The sequence below is a fragment of the Vicia villosa genome, linkage group LG2 (assembly GCF_029867415.1).
Source record: "Vicia villosa cultivar HV-30 ecotype Madison, WI linkage group LG2, Vvil1.0, whole genome shotgun sequence".
NCBI classification, from domain to species: Eukaryota; Viridiplantae; Streptophyta; class Magnoliopsida; order Fabales; family Fabaceae; genus Vicia; species Vicia villosa.
The window spans coordinates 135,010,161-135,033,607 of NC_081181.1; the positions used below are offsets into that span (position 1 = coordinate 135,010,161).

A 23,447-nucleotide genomic window follows, 5' to 3' on the forward strand; every position below is an offset into this window, starting at 1 on the left:
GGTGTTACAGTTGGTATCAGAGCAGGTCGATCCTCGACTTTGCTAAGACACATCATAATGCAGTACAATTCTGCCTCATATGTGTATAATCAGTATGATTCCTTATGTCTTATTTATGGTATTAAGCCTGATCAACTTGATTCCATGCGTAGGACAGACAGGGAGATGGCTGAGCAACGCAGAGGTCCCGGAAGGCCCAGAACAAGGAATGTGGAGCCCGAGCAACCATCCGGAAGTGCAGGCGTGCCTTGGCAACAGATGATGCAGCAGAACCAGATGATGGCTCAAATGATGCAAGGCATGCAGGGACAACAACCTCCTACTCAAGCTCCCGTTCCTCAAGCTGCAGCTGGACCAGACTTTCGTGCCTTCTTCGGGATGGATCCTTTAGAGTTCGTTGGTGGACTTGACTCACTCTTGGCTCATGATTGGTTAGCTGGTATGGAGAGGGTGTTTCAAGCTATTCAGTGTACTGAAGAAGAGAAGGTGATCTTTGCTACTCAGAAGATGAAGGGACCAGCTCTTAGGTGGTGGAACACTGCATCTACTTATTTCACCGCTCGAGAGATTCCTAAGGATTGGCAACACTTCAAAGTGGCATTCTTGGAGAAGTATTTCCCTAATAGTGTGAGGACTCAGAAGGAGCGAGAATTTCAGAACTTCAAGCAAGGTGACATGTCTGTTTCAGAATATGCAGAGAAGTTCGAGGACTTGGCAGACTACTCCAGACAGGCTGTTTATGCTCCAGATGAACTATGGAAGATCGATCAGTTTATGATGGGTTTGAGGGCCGACATTGCCCATAGTGTGTCCCAAAGAGAGTTCACCACTTATGCTGAATGTCTAAGACAATGCTATGTTGCTGAAAACAGTTTGAAGAGGGTTCAGGAAGAGAGGAACCAGAACAGGGCTAATTTCAGAGAGCAAGGAAGGTCTACTCAACACTTGAGGCCCCGTAATCCTCCACCAAAGAAGAAGCAGGTTTATGGTGATCAGTCGACTCAACTGCCACAGTGTCGCAAGTGTGGAAGAAAGCATGCGGGGGAGTGCAAGTATGTGTCTGTGACTTGTTATAGATGTGGCGAGCAAGGCCATATAGCTCCACAGTGTCCATAAAGGAGGATTCCTGAGAAGACTGCAGGTCGTGTTTACACTTTGGATTCGAGGAAGGCCAAGGGAAACAAAAATCTCATTGCGGGTACGTGCTATGTTAACAATCAACCTTTATGTGTTTTAGTTGATTGTGGAGCCACTCATTATTTTATCTCTACCGAGTGTGTTTATCGACTTGGTTTGGAAGTTACTCCATTACCTAATCCTATGATTATTTCTTCGGCAACGGATGATACTGTGGAAGCCCGACTAATTTGTAAAGATTGTTCGGTGTCTTTTAATGGTCGTGACTTCCCGATTGACCTAATTTGCTTACCCCTCAAGAGGCTGGATGTTATTCTAGGGATGGATTGGTTGTCTCTTAACTCGGTGTACATTGGTTGCAAGGAGAAGGCCATATTCATTCCTGCTGAAGAGACTTCTTCCGATGATGCAATTACCAAGTTGATAGAAGGTACAATCAGCATGGTTAATTATCTCTTTTCTCAGGAAAGATCCTTTCTTTTAGTTCTTTCCAAGGAGCCTTCTGTGAGGATTGAATTATCGGAGATTCCGGTGGTGTGCGAATTTTCTGATGTATTTCCTGAGGATATCACTTCTCTTCCTCCAGAAAGAGAAGCGGAATTCTCAATCGATCTTGTTCCTGGGACAGCCCCAGTTTCCATCACTCCTTATAGGATGTCTCCTATTGAACTCAGAGAACTGAAACGTCAATTGGAAGAGCTCCTTGCTAAGCATTTTATTCAACCCAGTGTTTCTCCATGGGGAGCCCCTGTTCTTTTGGTGAAGAAGAAAGACGGAAGTATGCGCCTGTGCATCGATTATCGTCAGCTGAACAAAGTCACCATAAAGAACAAATATCCTTTACCACGGATTGATGACATCCTAGATCAGTTGAAAGGAGCCAGTGTGTTCTCGAAGATTGATCTTAGGTCAGGGTACCATCAAATCCGAGTGAAGAGCTCAGATGTGCCTAAGACTGCATTTAGGACTCGATACGGTCACTACGAGTTTTTGGTTATGCCATTTGGTGTGACTAATGCTCCGGCAGTTTTCATGGATTACATGAACCGAATCTTTCAGCCATATCTGGACCAGTTCGTAGTGATCTTTATTGATGACATTCTTGTGTATTCTCATACCCTTGAGGATCATAAAGAACATTTGCGGATTGTGTTATCTACTCTTCGAGAGAAACAATTGTATGCCAAGTTCAGTAAGTGTGAATTTTGGCTATCTGAAGTGAGTTTTCTTGGTCACGTCATCTCTGGAGGAGGCGTGGCAGTGGATCCTTCTAAAGTAGAAGCAGTGGTGAATTGGGAGAGGCCAAAGAGCGTGACTGAGGTCAGAAGCTTCTTAGGCTTGGCTGGTTATTACCGGAGGTTTATCATGGGATTTGCTAAGTTAGCCTTACCATTGACAAAGCTTACGCGAAAGGAGGTTGCTTTTGAATGGGATTCCGAGTGTGAACAAAGTTTCCAGAAACTTAAGAAGAAGTTGACTACTGCACCCGTGTTAGTAATTCCGGATCCAAACCGATCCTATGAGGTGTTCTGCGACGCTTCTAAGAAAGGTTTAGGCGGAGTATTGATGCAAGATGGCCAGGTAGTAGCTTATGCCTCTCGACAGTTGAGATCTCATGAAGAGAATTACCCAACCCATGATCTCGAGCTTGCTGCAATAGTTTTTGCACTCAAGGTCTGGCGACATTACCTATATGGCGTTCACTTTGAGATGTTCAGTGATCATAAAAGCTTGAGATATCTTTTCGACCAGAAGGAGTTGAATATGCGACAAAGGAGATGGATGGAGTACCTCAAAGATTATGACTTTGAATTGAAGTATCATCCAGGAAAGGCTAACAAAGTTGCAGATGCGTTAAGTAGGAAGGAATTTCGGATTGCGGAGTTGATGATGTTAGAACATGACCTATTGGAACGGTTTCAAAATCTTAACCTTCAGTTTGAATGGACACCCAATGGCGTGTTGATCAGTAACTTGAGCATCCAGAATGAGCTACGAGGAAGAATTCGGGTATCACAAGGGTATGATGAACAATTGCAGGCGAGCGAAGGCATGCCTGATTTTGTGAGAGCACCTGATGGAGTAATCTTGTTTAAGCAACGGATGTGTGTACCTAATGATTCTGAGTTGAAGCGTTTGATTCTGGATGAAGCACACAAGAGTAGATTTTCTATTCATCCTGGATCGACCAAAATGTATCAAGACTTGAGGAAAAACTTTTGGTGGCCAGGGATGAAGAAGGAGATTGCAGAGTATGTGGCACAATGTCCCATTTGTCAACAGGTTAAGATTGAGCATCAGAGACCAGGAGGAATGCTACAGCCACTGGAGGTACCAACGTGGAAATGGGATTCTATCTCTATGGATTTCATTGTGGGATTACCTCGTACTCGAGGCGGACATGACTCTATATGGGTAATAGTGGACAGGTTGACTAAGTCTGCTCACTTTTTACCTGTAAAGACCACCCACAAGGTGATTCATCTCGCAAGGCTTTTCATAGCAGAGATTGTACGGTTGCATGGCGTGCCGTCCAGTATAGTGTCTGATCGTGATCCAAAATTCACTTCGAGATTTTGGAAGATGTTTCATAAAGAATTGGGGACTAGACTGGATATGAGTACGTCTAACCATCCTCAATCCGATGGACAGACGGAGAGGACGATCCAGACGATAGAGGATATGTTGAGAGCTTGCATTCTAGAAGAAGGTGGGAGTTGGAGAGATCATTTGCCATTGATAGAGTTCGCATACAATAACAGTTACCATGCTAGTTTGGGTATGGCTCCCTATGAAGCTCTATACGGGAGAAAATGTCGATCACCTTTGTGCTGGGCTGAAGTAGGGGAGAAGAGTATTCTTGGACCGGAGATTATACAAGAAACTACCGAGAAAGTTAAGATAATTCGAGATAATCTCAAGAAAGCCCAAGACCGACAAAAGAACTATGCGGACAAGCGGAGGAGACCTTTAGAATTTGAAGTTGGTGATCATGTGTATTTGAAGGTCACTCCAAGATTGAGGTTGGGAGGACCGTTCAAAACACGTAAACTCAGTCCGAGGTATGTGGGACCATATCATATTGTGAGCCGGGTAGGTGAGGTAGCTTATCAGTTGGCATTACCGCCTTCACTATCCGGGCTGCATGATGTGTTCCACGTATCTCAGCTCCGGAAGTTCGTACCTGATACTTTTCATCCTATTATTCCGGATTCTGTTGAAGTAGAGCCAGATCTTTCCTATGATCCTCAACCTTACCGTATCCTGGAGCGTACGAGCAAGTCTCTACGGAGTAAGGAGATACCTATCGTGAAGTTGATGTGGGATGAGGCGCGTCCTGAGGAGGCTACTTGGGAGCTTGAGTCAGAGATGCGGGAATCCTACCCTCACTTGTTTTGGTAAGTTTTCTTTGAATTCGAGGACGAATTCTATTTAAGGGGGGGAGAATGCAATACCCGACATCATATTTATTCGATCATTATAATCACTAATAAAATTGGTATGAAGTAAGATGGATAAATATGATGTATATTCCACTAATTGATCTTTAGTGTTAACTAAAACTATTAGTGGTAATGGGAAGGGTATAATGGTATTTTCACCCTTAAGTAGAATAGAAGCATGTTTGGTTGATCCTTCTTTCCTTTTTACAAAACCAGAATTTGTGTTGAAAGAAAAAGAGAGAAAGAAGCGTGGAAAGAGAGGAAGAGGAAGAAAGTTCCAAAACTTGGCTTAAGCTCACTTCTTGCATGCACCAGAATTCTGTCTAAACCTTGTTCCTTTCATCATCTCCATCTGGCTACAGCTTCATCATCATCTTCTCCAACTATAAGGTGAGTCCTTAGATAGAAACCATGGGCTTTGCATGTTGGGGTTCTATTTGGGGTTTAGGGATTGTGTGACAATTAATGAATCCATGAATCTAATTGTGTTGTAATGCCTAAATTCCTTGTTGGTTGATGATTCTGAATGCAATGCATGTGTTTAATTCGTGGGAATCTGGTTAGTAATGCAGGGGGATCATCTATAGGTTTTTGGGACTGGTTTAGAGCTCCCAAAATGCAGAAAAATGATTCTGGTTCAGTGTAACCGGTTACGGGTTTGAGTGTAACCGGTTACGCTGTTGAAAAACTGAGAATCTGGGCATTTTGCGTGACCGTAACCGGTTACGGTTCCTGGTGTAACCGGTTACACTGGGCGCAGGAGTAAAAATTCAGTAACTTGGGAAATTCACATCTCTCGCTTCGTACGTCCGATTGACGCGTACCATATACCGTTAGGAAGCTAAATAAATATACTATCTAGGAAAATTAGCCTCGGCGTTTGAATATTATTTTTCGGCATATCAGACGTACCTTTAGTAAAGAGCGACATGAATAGTATTCAAATAATATGCTGTTATAATGAATTTTTCTCTTCAAATACTATGCTATATTATTGTATGCTATGCTGGCAGTATGAAAACTCCGTCGTTTTGGTTGAACGATCGGATTGCTTGTCTTGTTTGTGACCTTGACTTTATGTCATATTTCTGTATGCTTGAATCGAAGTGGCCGGCAGGCTAGATTGGGACGCTGCTCTGACCGTGTAGTCTATGAGCCCTCCCGGACCGTGTAGTCCAATGGAATAACCCGTTCATGTGTATTGTTCGATATGGTGTGCATCTGAGCTACCGTTGCAGTGTGCTCGTGAGTTTCCGCATGGGGTTTTACTCACCTGGAATTAACACACGTGCGTGCTCGGTATGGTGGGGTTATGCGGCTATGTAGGCTAATGCATAATGTGATAACTCACCTCTAGTGAAGTCACGTAGACTAACACTAGGCTTTCGCCCGATGGGCTCAGGCGTCAAGGTGGCGGTTTGTACTCGGCGTAACTCACTAGCGTGAAGGAGGTTAACGGGATGATGACGCCAATTAGGCCAGGTCATCGCACGGCCATTTAGGCTTGTGTGGACTCGTTTAACCATCCTGCAGTGTGCTTGTACAAGTCCCTTGACAAATAGGCAGGAGGTTACTCATCGAGGATGCATTTATTCCATAATCCTAGCCGGGGTTATTTACACTTCTGGATTCCCCGTATGTGGATGCGGGTTTGCATACTTGTTTGTTATACAATGTGCATTTGCTTGAGACAAGTCCAATGGTGGATAAGTCACCTTGTTTATTCCGTATTTGTACCGGAAGCGAGAATAACCCCGAATCCATGGTGGATTCGCTTATTTTGCATGTTCCCTTTAGATCCGAGTGGACTAATAGGATAGGTGGACTCACTGAGATTTAGTAATCTCATCCCATTCCAATTATTTATTTTTCAGGTGGTTCGAGGCAAGATCGCGGTAAGGGAAAGATGGATTAGATCTCTTGGCGATGCTTGGATATTTCTTTTAGTTGTTGTCGTGCCTATCTGTTCTTGTATTTTGGACATGTACTATTATGATGTACTTGTATTTTGGCCATGATACATTCGGCTTATGTACTTATTCACTTCTACTTTCCGCTGCAAAACATTATGTATTTGTTGTCTTATGAACCATTTATAATACTTTATGCATATTATTCTAGACAAATATGTGTGGGGTGTTACAGGGTACATGCATCAACAAAACCGAATCCACCATTGATTCAGGGTTATCCTCACATCCGGTACAAGTACGGAGAAAACAAGTGACTCGTCCACCATTGGACTTGCCTAAAACAAATACACATTGTATAGCAAACAAGTATGCAAACCCGCATCCACATACGGGGAATCCAGAAGTGTAAACAACCCCGGCTAGGATTATGGAATAAATGCATCCTCGATGAGTAACCTCCTGCCTATTTGTCAAGGGACTTGTACAAGCACACTGCAGGATGGTTAAAAGAGTCCACACAAGCATAAATGGCCGTGCGATGACCTGGCCTAATTGGCGTCATTGTCCCGTTAACCTCCTTCACGCTAGTGAGTTACGCCGAGTACAAACCGCCACCTTGACGCCTGAGCCCATCGGGCGAAAGCCTAGTATTAGTCTACGTGACTTTACTAGAGGTGAGTTATCTCATTATGCATTAGCCTACTTGGCCGCATAACCCCACCATACCGAGTACGCACGTGTGTTAATGCCAGGTGAGTAAAACCCCGTACGGAAACTCACGAGCACACTGCAACGGTAGCTCAGATGCACACCATATCGAACAATACACATGAACGGGTTATTCCATTGGACTACACGGTCCGGGAGGGCTCATAGACTACACGGTCAGAGCAACGTCCCAATCTAGCCTGCCGGCCACTTCGATTCAAGCATACAAAAATATGACATAAAGTCTAGGTCACAAACAAGACAAGCAATCCGATCGTTCAACCAAAACGACGGAGTTTTCATACTTCCAGCATAGCATACAATAATATAGCATAGTATTTGAAGAGAAAAAATTCATTATAACAGCATATTATCCAAATATTATTCATGTCGCTCTTTACTAAAGGTACGTCTGATATGCCGAAAAATAATATTCAAACACTGAGGCTAATTTTCCTAGATAGTATACTTAATTAGCTTTCTAACGGTATATGGTACGCGTCGATCGGACGCACAAAACGGGAGATATGAATTTCCCAATCTGCTGAATTTTTCATTCTGCGCCCAGTGTAACCGGTTACACCAGGAACCGTAACCGGTTACGGTCACGCAAAATGCCCAGATTCTCAGTTTTTCAACAGCGTAACCGGTTACACTGAACCAGAATCATTTTTCTGCGTTTTTAAGGATTCTAAGACAGTCCAAAAGTGCTTCTAAAATCATCCCCTGCATTACTAACCAGATTCCCACGAATTTAAAACATGCATCTTATTCAGAAACATCAACCAACAAGGATTTAAGGCAATACAACATAACTCAGCTCCATTGATTCATTATTTATCACACAATCCCTAAAGCCCCAAATAAAACCCCAACATGCAAACCCCAAGTTTACTAACTATGGACTCACCTCAAGCTTGAAGATTCTGACTTGATGAAGATGATGATGAAGACAATTCTGATTTGAGAGATTAAAGAGATGATGATGCACTTGATCCTCATTCTTGATGATAGCTTTCCATTCATGCATGTAGGTTTTGGCTCCTACCTTCCTTCTTCTTTCTTCTCACGTTTCCACCCTTCCTTTCTACTACTTCCATTCTGAAATTATGCAGCCAAACATCCCTTAAGTCACTCATACTTAAGGTGGAATGGCCATATTACCCTTCAACCCTGCAATATTTACCGGTTTGCCATCTTGTCCAACTCTAACTAGTCACTTTTATTCCAATTACTCCACTAACTCTCTTTTTAATTATTCTTAGATTATAGATGTACATGCTACTCATTTGTTGGAACAAGAGCAAAGTGTCCTTTAGTCACCGCTTAACCAATTGAATTGATACTATCCGGTGTCGAAGAACCGGGGTATTACAAGGTGGATAGCTGAGGCAAAGAAGATCAATCTGAAGTTATCTCAGGTTTTTTCTTCACAGAATTTCTGGAGGATTTGAGTGCGAAGGAACTATTTGGTATCTTTAAAGAGCATGGCTTGGTAAAGGAGGTGGTTATCCCATCAAAGAGAGATAAGAGAGGTAAGAGGTATGGATTTGCCAGGTTTCACAAGGTTAGGGATGAACGTCTGCTTGCAACCAAGTTGGAAAATTTTTCATCGGAGGAAGGAAACTGCATGCTAATATACCAAAGTTTGGAATAGGGAGCTTGGAGAAGCAGAATGGGGTTGGTGGTATGGAAGCAAGAGCTGGTACGCTGAACCAGCAGAATTACAAAATATCGGACTCAAGTTATAGGGAGAGAATGGATGATCTTACTCGAAAGCGGTGAAAGAGGGCATTGATGTAGGGGGGATGAAGCCAGGAGGGGAGGGATTGAAGAAGCCAGGTTTCGATCAGAGAAATATGGAGAGAGGATGGAACATTAGGGAGCAGAAGCCTAAGTTTGCGCACCTACAATTCAATGTAGCTGAGGAGGATATGGCTAGATTTGTCAATGCTTTCGTGGGTGTGGTGGAGATTCCTGGAATGACTTACAATGTGCAAGAGGCTTTCCATTATGAAGGATATTTTAGGATCAAAGCCACCCCGCTAGGTGCCAACTTGTGCTTGCTAGAGGATCTAGAGGAAGGTGAGATAAGGGCCATTGTTGAAGAAGATAGGAGTTGGTTGTGTCAATGGTTTTTGGACATTCATCCTTGGTCACCGGAGGATGTTCATAATGAACGTTTGACGTGGATGCGTTGTTATGGTCTCCTATGCCATGCATGGAACACGAAATTTTTCGAGTTTATTTCTGGTCTCGTTGGTGCTTTTGTTTGCCTTGATAAGGAAACTCAGAATCACACAAGATTGGATGTGGCTAGGTTTTTTATTAGAACAAAATATTCGTTGGTCCTTAATGAATCACTTAACATGGAAATCAATGACCATGTATATGGGCTAAAACTTGTAGAAAATATGCATGGGCCAAAACATATTATTCTGCCTCATTCTTCTAAAAAGTTATCCATGTCGGAAGTTTCCTCGTCGGAGGAGGAGGATGGAGGGGACCGTGAGAGCGCGTGGAAAGAAGACGAGGATCATGGGTACTTTGTCGAGGAGGAGGTGTGTTCGAAAATCTCTGTACCTATGAAAAGTATTAGGGGCAGCGTTTGTAGTGATATCAACAATGTGCAGGATGTTAAGGGTTGTTATGTGGCAGACACGTACGATAAATCGGCGGTTTTGGAGGTTTTTGGGAGTTCCCATGATGTAGGACCTGAAATAGCTACGGGGGGAAGTAAGGAGAAGGATTTATCATTAAATGCTGATGGTGACGGGGCAGAAAGGATAAGGGATGTGAATGATATAATAGAGGAGGGTGATGTTGTGGAAAAGGTGAACAAAAGTGTTGTTGTTGTGGGCCCGGATCCTGAGTCATTGGACCCAATCTCTAGTAGTTATTTAGGCCTTGGTAAATCTTAGAGGAGCAAGGTGCCCAAAAAAAACAAAAATAAAAAGAACCTTATTAATATCTATGACTCTCTAAAGATTCCGTACGCTTCTTCCTACTTCACAGCGCTACTTCATTCCCAATTAAACCCTAAATTGCACATCCAGCAGAATATTAATTCAGGGCCACAGCAATCTAAGGGTGAAATGTCTCGGCGAGAGAGTCATGCTAAAGGGGTTGTAGGAAATGTTTCTGGAGATTCGATTTCTGTTCCTGATGTTCAGAAAGGGAATTATAGAGTTTGGAGAGCTATTGAAAGCGTGCCTAAAAAAGTCTGGAATTCCATGAAGGAGTTAGGGATTGAAGGGGATGAAGACGATAAGGTATTTGAAGGAATAATTAGAGATATGGAGGATCAGGATCAGTTGTCCAAGGCAGGTTTGAAGGAGAAGCTCAACCAGGTACCATGATTATCGGTACCTTCAACATCAAAGGGAGTGGCAATTCTGCAAAATGTAGAAGAATTTGCCAAATTATGAGAAAAGGCAATCCGGATGTGATGTTTTTCCAAGAAACTGAGAATTCTAAGATGGGGGAATCGTAAGTATCCAGTTTATGGGGTCCTTCTGATAGGGATTGGTCGGCTAGGGATGCAGTGGGGAATTCAGGTGGAATATGGACAATCTGGAAGAAGGAGTCCTTAAGCCCTCTGTTCAGCTTTTCGGGTAAAGGGTTCCTTGGGATTAAAGCTATTGGGAAAGTTACTATAATTTATTTTATTAATGTTTATTCTCCTTGCAATTTGGAGGAGAAAAGGCTGTTATGGTTGGAATTGTTAGACTGGAAATCTAGATTGGAGGTGGGTGAATGGATGGTGGGTGGGGATTTCAATTCTGTAAAGAATAGGGAGGAAAGGAGGGGTTTAGGAAGAATCAATAGAAGAGTGGAGATGGAGGAATTTGGTAACTTTTTGGAAGATATGGATCTTATTGATGTGCAAATTGTGGGAAACATGTTCACTTGGATCAAACCTGATGGCAAGGCGTGCAGTAGATTGGATCTGATATTACTTTGTGAAGGGCTCGTAGCTGAATGGGGAGTGGTGGCGCAAGAGGCAGGAAGCAGAGATATCTCAGATCATAAACCTGTTTGGACTAAAATCAATAGAGTAGATTGGGGACCAAAAGTCTTTAAGGTTAAGAATTGTTGGTATGATCATAAAGATTTTATAGACTTCGTGTGCAAGGAATGGCATTCCTTCAACATTAAAGAAAGAAAATCTTTTATGCTAAAAGAAAAATTGAAGTTGCTTCGAGATAGACTGCGTTGGTGGAATGGCAATGTGTTTGGGTGGGTGGATATGAAGATAGAAGAGGTTCGAGAACTGAATTGTCTAGAAGACCAATGGAGGCTGCCTGAATTTCAAGTGTCAGAGGAGTTTATTATGGACAGAAGGAGGAAGCAAAACTTGCTATGGAGGGACCTTCATCATAAGGAGAGTATGATCAAACAAAAATCTAGATACAAGTGGGTTGAGGAAGGGGACAACAATTCAAAATTCTTCCATTCGGTTATGAAGGCCAGGTATAGAAGAAATATCATTGTGGAAGTTAGAAAAGGAGCTGAGATGTTTAATTCGGTGGATGAGGTGAAAGATGAAATTAAAAGTCATTTTGCTTCTAGGTTTTCCAACAATGTGCAAACAAGGCCAGAGTTTCGCAACATCATTTTCAATCGTTTAACCGCTAAAGAGTGTGGATGTTTAGAAGAGGCTTTTTCAGAGGAGGAGATTAAGAGTGTGGTGTTTGAAGGCAGCGGAGACAAAATCCCAGGTACTGACGGATTCAACTTGGATTTTATGAAGCAATGTTGGGATATCATAGGGAATGAGGTAGTAGAGGTGATTCAAGAGTTTCATGTGAAGGGCAAGTTACCTAAATCTTTCACTTCTTCCTTCCTTGCTCTAATCCCTAAAAAAGAATACCCTCAAAGCCTTGACGACTACAGGCCGATATGTCTTATCAATGGAATGCTCAAAATTATTTCAAAACTGCTTGCTACTAGATTGGGGAGATACATCGGAAATCTAGTAGATAATAACCAAACAGCTTTTATCCCAGGGAGGCAGATTCTTGATGGTGTTCTGGTGATAAATGAGATCATAGATATGGCAAAGAGGAAAAAAAGAAAGGGTTAATACCTATTTTCACCCCTGCCATATGGGGTTGGTTCAAAAAATCCCCCTGCCAAAAAAAAAGTTGCAAGAATTCCCCTAACATTTGAAGATTCTCTCATTTTAAACCTTGTAAAAATTTTATTTTGAAACCAACCTTGCCACTTGAAGGACTCTATCATTTTGAACCCTGTAAATTATTATTTTTTAGTAAAACCAACCTTGCCCGTCATATTCCAGAGAGTTTAAAATGACATAATCTACAAGATTATAGGGTTCAAAATGACTGAATCTTCAAATGGCAAGGTTGGTTTTAAAAACAAATATTTTACAAGGTTTAAAATGAGAGAATCTGCAAATGTTTGGGGAATATGGCAGGGGTGAAAATAGGTATTAACCCAAAAAGAAATTGTTTGGTCTTTAAAGTGGATTTCACGCAGGCATACAATTGTGTCGATTGGAACTATTTGCGGTTTATGTTAAGAAGGATGGAATCTGGTGAAAGATGGCTGGCATGGATGGAAGCGGTGGTTTTCACTAGTTCAATGTCTATTTTAGTCAACGAAAGCCCGACGTCAGAATTTTCAGTTTCAAGGGGACTCCGTCAAGGTGATCCACTGTCTCCTTTCCTGTTTACTATTGTTGTTGAAGGTTTGGCTGGGTTGGTAAGGCAGACAGTCAACAGAGGAAGCTACAACAAATATCGAATTTCAGAGGAAGTAGAGTACACGTTACTACAATTTGCTGACGACACGCTAATGATTGGGGATGGATCTTTAGATGACCTATGGGCTCTTAAGGCTATTTTTCGAGGGTTTGAGATGGTTTCTGGTCTGAAAATAAACTTCAGTAAATGCAAGCTCTATGGTATTGGCATGGGGGAGTATGATTTGGAGGCTTCATCTCAATTCTTCGGTTGTAAAATAGATCAATTTCCTTGTAAGTTTCTAGGCATTATGATTGGTGGTAGTCATCGGAAAGTTAATTTTTGGAATCCGGTTATCAAGACAATGAAGTCAAAGTTGTCACCTTGGAAGGGCAGGAATTTATCGTTTGGGGGGAGGATCACATTACTAAATTTTGTTTTGACGAATCTCCCAATCTATCAACTATCTTTCTACAATCTGCCAGTGAAAGTGGAGCACCAAATCATTACAATCCAAAGGGATTTCTTGTGGCAAGGGGCAGCGGGTAAGAGGGGTTTGGCGTGGGTTAGTTTGGATACCATATGCAAGTCAAGAGAATTAGGTGGGCTGGGCATTAAGGATATTTGTTGGTTCAATACCGCATTGATATCCAAATGGATTTGGAGAATGTTGACTGAAGATGATGCTATATGGAAAAATTTAGTAAATAAAGTTAAAATGTAGGACTATTAATATTTTTTTTAGAGTTTTTTTTTTTGTATTTTGTTATGTGGTATTTATTATAAAAATAATATATATAAATTATTTAAATAAAATATAATTTTAAAAGTTTAAAAAAGATAGTGATTGTTACACTTTCTCTAATTCTAACCTATTAAATTTTATAAAATTCCATTAAAATAAACCATACAAAAAACAAAAATACTTCGGATTAAGACAAAAAAATTAAATTAAGACACTTAAAATTTAAAAACTCTTGATTTTTTTTTACAAATTAAAAAAATAGAAACTCATAAATATAAAATCTTCTAGGTTTTTAAATTTTAAATAATTTAAGTAAATAAAATTTTTTTTATTAGTATTCAAAAGTGTGTGATGATACATAAAATTAATAACAATGATTACTATATTTATTACTATTAATTTTTAATTATTTTTTATTTTTGTTCATCTATTATTTATTTATATTACATGAATGGGATCAACTTGTATAAAAAAATTGATTTTTATTAAATATCTTTTATAATATAAGTAACTTAAATTTATTTATTGTTTTTTAAATTTGAAATTTATAATTTAAAAATATTACATCATTCAAGTTTATGATATCAATTTGTATAAATCAAAATAATATATTTATTCATCATTAAAAGTCTAACTAATTATACACTATAAAACAAACAAAAAATACAGAATGATAAAATTAATAGGCGCAAATATATATGTGATATAAATTTTAATATTGAAATTGAATTTCATATTTAAAGATTGGATACACAATTTTTAAATTAACAATAACAACTTTTAAAAGAGAAGTAATTAACTAGAAGGTTTGCATTGATTAATAACGGACCAAAAAAATATGAATTAGAGCTGTTATAAATTGAATACAAATGAAGTGAAGAGTAATATTTGTAAAAACAAAAATAATAAATCAATGATTTAGACCCTTAAAAATTGATAGAGTCAATTAAATTCATATTCATTATAAGTTTTAAATTTAGAATAAATGTGAAACTGATAAACACAATAATTAAGGAGGATAAATATTTGATTGGATCTTCTATAATTAGTTCATTATGTTATTGCATAAAAATATTTGTGAAACGTAAAAAATATAACTAACACACTATAGAAACAAAAAAAAATTAAATTAAAAAAATGAAGAGTTTTATTAAGAAATATTAATTTTAGTGAGTTTTTTATTTGGGAAAATTTGTGAGATTGACACATCATCATCTAGCTAGGATTTTGTCTAGGGTTGTCATCATGACAACCTTAGATTTATATTAAACTAGATTGTAACCCGCGCGATGCGCGGCTGTGGATAAATATCTAAAATTATTTTATTAATAATTTTTTCATTGTTTTAAATTATAATTTGTAATTTATAAAATTTATAAGAATAGTAAATAAATTGATAAATCTTATTAAAGCAAATTCGATGATTATGAGGAAAAAAATACATAAATAGAAGAAAATACTATGATATAATAAATAAAAAAATATAATTAAGATGATGTATTAGTTGGTCATTGTCATGTATACATTCAATCATGGTGATAAAAATCAGTTTACTTGAATTGGTAGTAGAATTTACTTCTCTTTGAAATAAGCTTTTACAATATCTGTTTAGACCTTCATATTATAGTCATAATAGATTAAGAAAACTCACAGATCGAGTCATATGTAGTTAGAGAAAAAAGTCCATTCAATGAAAAGATAATACTAATCACGATAAAAGTATAAAATATATCTTTACAAACATAATTAGTGCTCATGAATTTTATATTCTAAATATTTCAAATTAAATTGTACAACTATATTGACAAAACAAAAATGTAAGAAAAAACACACGTCATATATAAAAAAGAACTAAAACAATAAATATAAGTATTCTTTAGATGGAGAATATAATATTCGTAACAAATAATGTATCATCTTAATAGTCATGTAAATATCTATTGTAATTGTAAAGATGACTGGAGATATACAATTGAGTATTATGAAGTGCATAGTAAAAGAGAGCATGGAGGAAATATATGCTTCCACAAAGAAGAATTAAATAAATCAGAACCATGAAATCTAGCCATTGCTTATGGTGAATTTTGTTTGGCACACTAATATGCGTGGTTTGCTTGGTGTGGTGCAAAGGAGTCAAAATAGTTGCTACGATGCTATCACTTCTTCGGGATCAACTACTACTTATATAAGATTAGGAGAAAATAGAAAATAGAAACGGTACTCTTACACATATACAAAATATTCAATGAATTTAATTAGATATTATGCACATTTATTAATATTGAATTGAATTAAATATATTATGCACACTTATCAAGTTATCAATGTACGAAACCTTATTTCTAATAGTTATATAATAATATTCAATAATTTAATTTAAAATAGTTATAATTATTCTCAAATAATCATTACAATCTCTAATCTTTGAATTTTTATATTTACTATATATTTACTATAAATACAATGAAGAAAAACCAAGATTAATGAATTTGTTTACCAGTTTTTTTATAAAAAGAAAAAATCATTAGAGAATTAGGTATTATAAAAAACTATATATATTTTATTATTAGTAATTGAATAATATTTTAATATGTTTTTTAATTCAATAGTTATAAATTTTCTTATGTAACCATCTCACTTACAAATCTATGTGTTTTTGGTATTTAGTATAAATAGATAAAAGGATATATTAATAACTTTAATGTATTATTTTATTAGTAATATAATAATATTTAATTATTTTTATTAATTTAACTGTTACAACTTTTTTTTAATTTAACCGTTACTGAATTTTTATTAGTTTAACAGTTACAAATTTAACTTGACTGTTACAAATATTATCAAATAACTAATTTACCCCAAATTTATTTTATCAATATTCATTTAAAGAGTAATGTTGGATTAATTTTTTTAAATCAATTTATAAATTAAATTTAATATTAATATAATGGGTAAATGCATGATCATACTTAGAAAGTAGATGAAATAGTAGTTAAATGGATGTTGATATAAAAATGAAAATGCTAAAAACATATAATATTAAAGTAATAGACAAAACTACCAAAATTAATTGTTTTAATAAATAATAAATAAAAATTATAAAATTTTATCAATATTCATTTAAAGAATAATGTTAGATTAATTTTTTTAAATCAATTTATAAATTAAATTTAATATTAATATAATGGGTAAATGCATGATCATACTTAGAAAGTAGATGAAATAGTAGTTAAAAGGATGTTGATATAAAAATGAAAATACTAAAAACATATAATATTAAAGTAATAGACAAAACTACCAAAATTAATTGTTTTAATAAATAATAAATAAAAATTATAAAAAACACTATAATAAATAAATATAGTTAGGTTTCTTATACGTGCAAAATTATAGTCAAATGCAATATTTAATTGCATTGCAATAATAAATAAATAATTATAATTTATATAAATCATACTACTTTTAATAGTGATTGCTAGATATTATTTTATTATTATTATTATTATTATTATTATTATCATTATTTGATAATTAAAAATTGTTTTTGTATAAAAAAATGAGAATTAGGATAATAAGATATAATAGTGTTAGTTGAATATATTATTTTATTATTATTATTATTATTATTATTATTATTATTATTATTACTATTTTTATTATTATTAATTGTGGTAGTTAGTTATTATATTATATTATATTATTGTTATTATTATTAGTATTATTATTTTAATATTTTTATTAGTTCGATATTTATTATTATTATTATTATTATTATTATTATTATTATTATTATTAGTATTATTAATAGTGATGATTTAGTTTAGTATTATATTGTTATTTATTATTATAGAGTTTGTATAATTAGGATTCGTATTTAAAATTATTATCAAATGACAATTATCTACTTATTATTATTTTAATATTTTTATTAGTTAGATATTATATTATTTTTATTTTTATTATTATTATTAATAATGATGGTTTAGTTTAGTATTATATTATTATTATTTATTTTAATATATAGAGTCTGTATAATTAAGGTTTTATATTTAGAATTATTATTAATTGACATGTGGCGAGGATTATTACCAAGAAGACATGTGGCTAGGGTTGCCATCATGACTTCTTTACATTTATATTAAGTAGATTATTATTATTATTATTATTTTTATTATTATTAATTGTGGTAGTTAGTTATTATATTATATTATATTATTGTTATTATTATTAGTATTATTATTTTAATATTTTTATTAGTTCGGTATTTATTATTATTATTATTATTATTATTATTATTATTATTATTATTATTATTATTATTATTAGTATTATTAATAGTGATGATTTAGTTTAGTATTATATTGTTATTTATTATTATAGAGTTTGTATAATTAGGATTCGTATTTAAAATTATTATCAAATGACAATTATCTACTTATTATTATTTTAATATTTTTATTAGTTAGATATTATATTATTTTTACTTTTATTATTATTATTAATAATGATGGTTTAGTTTAGTATTATATTATTATTATTTATTTTAATATATAGAGTCTGTATAATTAAGGTTTTATATTTAGAATTATTATTAATTGACATGTGGCGAGGATTATTACCAAGAAGACATGTGGCTAGGGTTGCCATCATGACTTCTTTACATTTATATTAAGTAGATAGATAGATATATAATCAATGAACATTGTGTTTTATGGATTGGGCTTGAGTTATTTTTTCTTTTTAAAATTATTAATTGATTGGGCTAGATCTACTCACTTAGTATAAAATAAAAAGAGAATTTCTTTATTGACCTCCTAATCTTCTTGGTCACCCGCGCTGATAACCCCAAAATGCCCCTTTATTTCGGAAATGCATCTTCGAAATTACTTTTTTTTTGAAAAAAAGTTGATTTCGGAAATGCACTTCCGAAAACACAAAAAAAAAAGTGTTTTCGAAGATGCATTTTCGAAATCATTTTTTTTAGAGAGGGGGTGTCTACAGAGATGCATATCCGAAATATTCCAATTTTTGATCTTGGAATGTTTCGGATATGCATTTCCAAAAAAATTCAATAATTATTATTTTCAATTTTTCTTATGATAAATCATTTTATATGTAATACTCGATATTATGTTTATTCAATCTTTATTAGTACTAATATGATTGGTATAAGATAAGATGGATAAATATGATATATATTTCCACTAACTAGTCTTTGAGGTTAACTAAAGCTATTAGTGGCAATAAGAGGGGCATATTGGTAACTTCACCCTTAAATAGAACTTGGGACATGTTTGGTTGATCACTCTTTCTTCTTTCAAAAACCAGAATTTTGTTTTAAGAAGAAAAAGAAGAAACAAAACGTGGGAAGGGAAAGGAGGAGGAGAAAGTCCCAAACTTGGCTCAAAGCTCTTGCATGCAACAGATTCTGATCCAATCCTTGCTTCTACCTTCTAGCTTCAGCATCTTCATCATCACCATCTTCTTTCTTCTTTGAGGTGAGTCCTTTAGATAGAAACTTTGGGTTTTGCATGTGAGGGTTCTTATTTGGGGAAATTGGGAATGTGAGTAATATATATGAATCAAATGCTAATACTTGTTGGATTCTGATTAATTCCTCATCTACTGCTGATTTTAATTGTGGTTGTGTACCCTAAATTCGTTGGAACTGAGATGGTAGTGTAGGGATTATTTTAGAAGCTCTTTTGAGGACTGTCTTGGACTGTATAAAACTCAGAAAAATGGTTCTGGTTCAGTGTAACCGGTTACGGGTTTTGGTGTAACCGGTTACGCTGTTAAAAATCAGACAATCTGGGCATTTTGCGTGACCGTAACCGGTTACGGGTCCTGGTGTAACCGGTTACACTGGGCGCAGAGGGAAAAATTCAGAACTTGGGAAATTCGTAACTCCCGCTTCGTACGTCCGTTTGACGCGTACTTTATACCGTTAGATAGCTTATTAAACGTACTATCTAGGAAAATTAGCCTCAGTGTTCAAATGTTAATTTTTGGCATATCAGATGAACCTGTAGCGAAGAGCGACATGTATAATATATGGAAATATGATGCTATAGTGAATTTTTCTCTTCAAACACTGTACTATATTATTGCATGCTATGCTGGTAGTATGAAACTCCGTCGTCTTGGTTGAACGATCGGATTGCTTGTTTTGTTTGTGATCATGACTTTATGTCATATTTTGTATGCTTGAATCGAAGTGGCCGACAGGCTAGATTGGGACGCGCTCTGACCGTGTAGTCTACGAGCCCTCCCGGACCATGTAGTCCAATGGAATAACCCGTTCATGTGTATTGTTCGATATGGTGTGCATCTGAGCTACCGTTGCAGTGTGCTCGTGAGTTTCCGTATGGGGTTTTACTCACCTGGCATTAACACACGTGCGTGCTCGGTATGGTGGGGTTATGCGGCCAAGTAGGCTAATGCATAATGAGATAACTCACCTCTAGTATAGTCACGTAGACTAATACTAGGCTTTCGCCCGATGGGCTCAGGCGTCAAGGTGGCGGTTTGTACTCGGCGTAACTCACTAGCGTGAAGGAGGTTAACGGGATAATGACGCCAATTAGGCCAGGTCATGGTACGGCCATTTAGGCTTGTGGACTCGTTTAACCATCCTGCAGTGTGCCTGTACAAGTCCCTTGACAAATAGGCAAGAGGTTACTCATCGAGGATGCATTTTTTCCATAATCCTAGCCGGGGTTATTTACACTTCTGGATTCCCCGTAAGTGGATGCGGGTTTGCATACTTGTTTGTTATACAATGTGTGATTGCTTGAGACAAGTCCAATGGTGGACAAGTCGCCTTGTTTACTCCGTATTTGTACCGGAAGCGAGAATGACCCCGAATCCATGGTGGATTCGCTTATTTTTGTATGATCCCTTTAGACCCGAGGTGGACTCACTGAGATTTAGTAATCTCATCCCATTCCAATTATTTTATTTTCAGGTGGTTCGAGGCAAGATCGCGGTAAGGGAAAAATGGATTAGATCTCTTGGCGATGCTTGGATGTTTCTTTTGTTCTATCGTGCTAGCTATCTTGTGTATTTTGTACTTGTACTATTATGATGTACTTATGTTTTGGCCATGATACATTCGGCTTTGTATTCGTGCACTTCTACTTTCCGCTGCAAACGTTATGTAATATTGTCTTATGTACTAAATTTAATACTTTATGCATATTATTCTAGACAAATATGTGTGGGGTGTTACATTATAAATTAATTTTCAAAAACAATTTTATAGTTATAAAAAATCATTTTATAAATAAAATTTCCTAAACAATTTTAAAGTTAAAAATTATTTTGCTAACTTATATAAATTAAAAACATTCTAATAAATAAATTTTGAATTATATAAAATTAAATATAAAATTTATTCACTAAATAAAATTGATCACTATAATATTGAAAGGGTGTCCTTACCTTAACCACATCTCAAAAGATAGCATTATTTAATGGTAGAAAATTATTCCCTCATTCCTACGTTATAATTAGCTTTTGTCAGTATATAAGAGAATCTCTAAACTTATTCATTGGGTCTCTTTTCCACCATGCGGATTGTCAAAAATCTCTCATATATCTTCGGAAGTATCTTTTCTTATTTAACGTTGTTTTGTTTCGTAGTTGTACATACGAAACGTTTTGTAGATGTATTTACGGGACAATTTGATGTTAAACTCGCGTCAGACTCTTCTCCTTCCTCATTCTTCACTTTTCTCTTCTTTAACTCTCATACTCTCTCAACCTCAAAAATCAAACTTCAACAAAAGTTGTTTTTTCTCTCGAGTTCGGCTGTTAACGTCAACATCAACGATTAACACATTCCAACAACTTCAAATTTCAATTTAATCGGTAAGTTTTCGAGTTTTCGAGTTATTTTAAAGTATTTCCCATAATAGAGTTTGAATAGATTGTATGTGTAAAAATCATTAGTTAACATAGTTTAGAGACAATATAGGTATTATTTGATGTATAAAATGGATGATCAAGCCACCAAAATGAGTTTTTTAACCCTCTGCAACAGTGAACTGACGCCATTGTTGCGTTTTAGAATTTCAGAACCTTCCATAGATGCATCAACGTAAGAAATGAAACATTAGGTCATTCCGTAGATGCACATATGGAAGAAACCCAATTTTTTAAAATGTAAGGTACTTTCGTAGATGCATCTAAAAAGAGTAAAAAAATCTTGTTATAACTACATTGTATCTAACTCGATTATATGTGTAATACAATGCAGACATTATGGTCGACCATCTAAACTGTATTATATTTGGGAGGACTTCAGAGCATGCATCTGTGCGGCACGAACGGATGCAGGTAGTGTCACATGTGACTGATGGAGTTTTCGTTCCAACAGATGTACCTGCTACACCCAATCCAATAGGGCCTTCTCCATCCATTCCAGTTGAGGGGTCTTCCTCATCTACTACTTCATCACGGAGGCTTCGGGATGATGGTGAGGGTTCCTCACAGATGCCCTCCGCCCGCAGACGTCGTCAGGGTAGTTCTTCTACTCTTGTGCATGTGACACTGACGACCGATGTTGGATCTCTGGTGCCACCTCCTGAGTTGCACGAGGATGATGTTATTGAGGAGCATGTCTTCTGCCCGAGGGGATGCATCCCTAGTGACAAGGTATGCAGATCATTCAGTCAGGGATATCTTGGACGGGGAGGTAAATTTAATTTCTTAGGTTATTACTTATTAATAAAAGTGTTTTTGATTAATTGTTTCTAACTTTGCTTATTAATAACAGTGTTTTTCAGGATAGGGATCCCTTGAACTTCTACAGCCACGCCCGTAAGATTTCCTCTCTACTACAGCCTGACGAGGCATGGTTCTAGGTTATCTGCTTAGCTTCTAGGATGAGGGACCTCTATCAAGTCGGGTTCCAGACGATACATAATGGAATGTTGATGGTATTTGCAGAGAGGTGGCATCCAAAGACTTCGTCATTTCATCTTCCTCATGGTGAGGTTACTATCACTCTTGATGACGTCGCATGCCTTCTGCATATACCTATAAGGGGTACCCTTCTTAGTCACGGTATGCTAACGAAGGAAGAAGCGAGGGAGGTACTGATTGAGGAGTGGGGGCTGATCTTGAGGACGCGCTTGAGGAGGTTGAGAGGACTCGCGGGGCGCGCGAGAGGTTTCGCTTCTTGGCACGACAGTACAGGGCCGACCTCCTTGCGGCACAAGCTGCTGCTGGTGACGAGGCAGAGGTGGATATACACATGCAGCGGGTGCTGAGATGTTACTTTCTATATTTGTTAGGCACCCAGCAGTTTGTGGACACGAGCTCGACGTACACATACGTCGTTTACCTGACGTACTTATTAGATACCCCACATGTTCGGGAGTACAACTGGGGAGAAGCTACACTGGCGTACATCTACCACAGGCTCGGAGAGGGATGCATATGGAAGGCAAGGACTGTGGCAGGAAACTGTATCCTTTTAGTGGTAACAATCTTATACCCTTCTACTTTTTCTCAAAGTTTATTATATATTTGTGATAATATGTTTGATCCCTGTGTTTTGTTTTTCAGGGTTGGATATTACAGCACTTCCCACACATTATTAGTTGGGAGAGGTGCGAGAGTACACTGAGGTCATGCCACGTGCTAGTTCCTCTATCCCCCTCAGAGGGAACCAGGTGCTAGATCCTTACAGGCGCTATCTTGACCGCATGATTGCCGAGGATGTCCCATACAAGTGTTATGTTGATCACCGTGAGACAGTTCCTTGGGATGACATCTCCCTATATTC

The 23,447-nt window shown here is 36.7% G+C and overlaps 1 protein-coding gene across 1 annotated transcript; it reads left to right on the top strand.

Moving 5' to 3' along the window:
- The first annotated feature begins 279 nt into the window (after positions 1-279).
- LOC131650077 (uncharacterized) lies at positions 280-1,116 on the top strand. The gene is made up of 2 exons (XM_058919817.1): positions 280-486; positions 577-1,116. Exons 1-2 carry the CDS (start codon positions 280-282, stop codon positions 1,114-1,116), a joined length of 747 nt encoding a protein of 248 aa, XP_058775800.1.
- The last annotated feature ends 22,331 nt before the right edge of the window (positions 1,117-23,447 follow it).